Source organism: Arachis hypogaea, chromosome 1 (genome assembly GCF_003086295.3).
Source record: "Arachis hypogaea cultivar Tifrunner chromosome 1, arahy.Tifrunner.gnm2.J5K5, whole genome shotgun sequence".
NCBI classification, from domain to species: domain Eukaryota; kingdom Viridiplantae; phylum Streptophyta; class Magnoliopsida; order Fabales; family Fabaceae; genus Arachis; species Arachis hypogaea.
Window position 1 is genome coordinate 53,818,534 of NC_092036.1, and position 3,938 is coordinate 53,822,471.

Genomic DNA, 3,938 nt, shown 5'->3' on the forward strand with positions numbered 1-3,938 from the left:
CTTGGATAGGGATTACTCGTCTATCCTCAAAATCATAACTCATCATCTCGACATTCATAAATATATATTCATGCATAATTCTCATCAAACTCATAATATCAATCAACATCGCATTGTTTTCAATTCTGCCTTATTCATCACTTTCAGCCAAGGTTGCGAGAACCGGACCGCTCAATAAACCGGTGAGGTCATTGGTTTAATGGTTCACTGGTTCGACCGGGATTCAATCGGTTTAATTAAATATTAAATAAAATTATTAAAAAACTTAAAATAATCTTAAGTATATAAATTCAATCATTTCTAACTTAATAAAATTTAATATTTCACATAATAAATTATCTATTACTTAATATTAGAGGTTCACAAACAACTTCAAACATCAAAGTTTATAACTAAACAAAAAAAACGTACATAATGACAAACCCATAATGTTCTACATTCAAAAGAAACAATTACTAGCAAGTTTTCAACTAATCAAAGGTGCAACTCACCAAAAATCATAATTATCATTAAGTGTTCCAATATCTCCATCATAAACAGGTAATCCAAAGCCACCATCATTAGAAGTACCACCAAAAGAAGCTGTATTTGAAGAATCAGCAACATTAGGCAAATCCACATCAAGTTCCACGTCTCCTCTATCTAATAAAATAAAATAGAAAACCAATAAAAAATTAAAGTTACAACTTTACATCAGATATTGAGAGGAAATGAAACAAGTTTTGCTATTTCAATCACCTTTAGGATATGAAGGCATAGCATTATCCGTATAAATTAAATTTTCAATGCCTTCGATGTCTCCATTAGTAAATTCAGGATCATCTTCATCCGGCATTACCCAAAAATCTACTGTGTCAATGCTTTGAATGTCAATTGGATCATAATTCTTCTTCTTGCGATTCATTCTAGATTGAAGGCGTAGATTATAAATGACATAAACAATGTCACTTAGCCTTTTATGCTCTAATCGGTTCCTCCTCTTTGAATGGATTTATTCAAAGAGGCTCCAGTTCCTCTCACGGTCGGATGATGAAGATGTTTGATGAAGAAGACGAATTGCCATTTTTTTGCAAGTTAGGAGCACTCCCACCGTGTAGCCTCCACCATTCACCTACCAGGATATGAAAGTCAACCATCAATTCTCATTCAATATTTTAAAAACATTCAAAGTAAATTGAACATAGAAATATAATAACTTACCAGGTTCAAGTCTCTTAATTGCTTTCAATGCACTTTCCCTTCCAAAACTTCCTTTTCGATCTCGATACAACTGTATCTCTTGCATTGCGGCAACTGAGTCATCGCAAAGAGTTTCAATATCAAATAAATCAAGCAAAGACCTCAAGATATTTGCCTTCTCAACAAACCCCTCACTATAGAAGAAATGTGGATTCAAAAAGTATGCTGCTGCATATAGGTCACGCTTCAAATGCCTATCCCACCGCATTTTCAAGATACTTGTATAAGGTGTGTATGAAGATTTCCTATTTCTAAACATTGTCTTGATAGCAATTTTGGCTCTTTGCATGCCCTCATACACGATACCTAGAGAAGGTTTCTCATCAGCATCAACAAGCCTCAATAACTTAATAAGAGGACCAACAAGCATAACAGTAGTAAAACAATCCTCCCAAAACTTACTATCCAAGATAATTGAACTAACTATCTTCCCATTGACACTCTTGGATAATTTATGAGAAGTGAAATATTTGTCCACCACCAACGATTGCAAGTCTTCTTTATGATCATATATACTTTTCAAAGTAATGAAAACAGTAGCAAAACGTGTTACTCCTGGTCGAACAATTTCTTTCCACTCTTTTCTTTTTCTAAGCCATGATAAGAAAATAATATGATTGTAAACAAACACAGTCACTTTTGAAGCATGAGAGGCAAGGTCAGCTATGTGAGGAAGACTTGCTATGTCTTTCAAGATAAGATTGATGTAATAAGCAGCACAGGGAGACCAAAAAATGTTTGGATACTTTTCATGAATGAGTTTTCCAGCAGATACATAATTTGCAGCATTATCAGTAACCACATGCACAATGTTACTAGACCCAACCCACTCAATAACCTCAGCAAACAATTTAAACAAGGTATCGGCAGTTTTTTATTATATCAGAAGCATTAACAGACTTAACAAATGACATACCAGCAGGACAATAAAATAAAAAATTAATTAACGTACGCTGCCTTTGATCAGTCCAGCCATCTGCCATTAGTATACAACCAGTCCTTTTCCACGAGCTCCTATAACCTTCAACAAGCAACTGACACTCATTCTTAAGATTAGCCAGCAAATGAACTCTTATTTCATCATATGATGGTCCCTTGAAACCAGGTCCAATTGCAACAACGCCGTCCAAGGCAGGTTGAAAGTAAGGCAATTAAATTACATTGAATGGAATCCGTGCATCAATGATCCATCTTGCAAGCCCCAGCTTAACCTTGTGCACAACTTGTTTACTGGCCAAGACACTTTTCAAAGTTGGTTGAGAGCCTGGCGTAGTCCTTTCCTTAAAATAACTTCCAATTGGAGTAGCAGCAATCGCTCTTCTCTTTCCTTTGTCTCCCATTGTTGCAGGAGCTGAAGGTTGTACAGGATTAGGCGCTTCACCCTCTTCTTCCACTTGTGTTTCACTTTCCACATCATAACAATCAGCTGTAAATTTTCCTTTTTTTCTGCCTTATTTTTTTGTTTTCCTCCAAAAGCCTTTTGAATTGAAGTTCAACATCTTCAGTTACTTTGTTACAAACTTTAATTTGTCCAGGGATTTTTGCAAGATGATATTTCATTCTATATATCCCCCCTCCATTGTAAGTATTCAAGCAGAAAATATATGTATATTGAGCCTTGTTATTTTTGTCAAACTTCACTGTAAAATACTGCCAAGCTGGATCAGATTTACCTCTGGATGAATGGCGTTGTGATTTTTTGCTAGTAAAGAATTTTGTAAAAATATAGTCGCGTTGTGAGTATAAATTCTAAACCAACAGAAAATCCCTTCGTACAAACATTTTGGTTGTCACAAGTAACAAAACCCAATAAATTTATAAACCGAAGTATTCAAACCTCGGGTCGTCTTCTCAAGGAATTGCAAGGAGGTATGATTTATTATTGGTTGTGGAAAACAGTGTTTGGGTTTGAAAAAGGTTTTAAGCAAGAGAAATAGATTGCAAGAATTAATTAATGAATAACTAATAGAACTCTTGGCAAGGTATGAAAACTGGAAGTCCTATCCTAGTTATCCTTATCAATTGTGATGAGAATTGGATTTTTCTCCCACTAAGTTAACCTCTAACTATGAAGGTAAGTCAAGTGGATGGAATAAGTTTGGTTCCTCAGGTCCTAGTCTTTCCTTGGAAAAGGCTAGAGTAATTGGAACTCGAGTTAATTCTTGAAGAATTCCAATTTTCAGTGAGTTTGACAACTCAAGAGTTACCAATTAATCAACCAAGGTCAAAAGGGAAGAAAATCTACTCTAATGAAAATAATTTGGATAAAGCCAAAGCATCCATAACATATAAGTCTGAAATACCTCAATTTATATTAATTAAAGAAAATCCTAACATGAATGGCTCATAAGCCAAATAGGCAACATAAGTAATACAAGCATTAAAGTATCTGAAAATAAAAGAGAAATATAAAGTAAAAGGAATATTGAACCTGATGAAGAGTTGAAATCCTAAATCCTTTAAGAGGAATCCTACTCCTAAATCCTAAGACAAAGGAGAGAACCTCTCTCTCTAAAAACTACGTCTAAACTATGAAAAGTGAAAATTATGAATGTATCCTCTCTCGAGTCTCTGCATGTTCCCTCACTTTAATCTGTGTTTCTGAGCCGAAAACTGGGTTGAAATGCGGCCCGAAATCTGTGCCAGCGACTTCTGTAATTCTGTAGATCGCACACGTCACGCGTCCGCGTCGTTCACGC

The 3,938-nt window shown here is 35.2% G+C and overlaps 1 protein-coding gene across 1 annotated transcript; it reads right to left on the reverse strand.

Annotated features, from left to right (window-relative positions):
* Positions 1–487: 487 nt before the first annotated feature.
* Positions 488–2,579, reverse strand: LOC140182898 (uncharacterized). The gene is made up of 5 exons (XM_072230849.1): positions 2,400–2,579; positions 1,201–2,077; positions 1,021–1,111; positions 739–905; positions 488–642 (listed from the first exon to the last, which is right to left on the reverse strand). Exons 1-5 carry the CDS (start codon positions 2,577–2,579, stop codon positions 488–490), a joined length of 1,470 nt encoding a protein of 489 aa, XP_072086950.1.
* Positions 2,580–3,938: the final 1,359 nt, after the last annotated feature.

Coding starts and splice junctions, on each gene's coding strand:
- LOC140182898 (XM_072230849.1), bottom strand. CDS start 2,579: ATGGGAGACAAAGGAAAGAGAAGAGCGATTGCTGCTACTCCAATTGGA. Junction 1,112..1,200: donor AATTAAGAGACTTGAACCTG/GTAAGTTATTAT, acceptor ATATCCTGGTAG/GTGAATGGTGGAGGCTACAC. Junction 643..738: donor TATGCCTTCATATCCTAAAG/GTGATTGAAATA, acceptor TTATTTTATTAG/ATAGAGGAGACGTGGAACTT.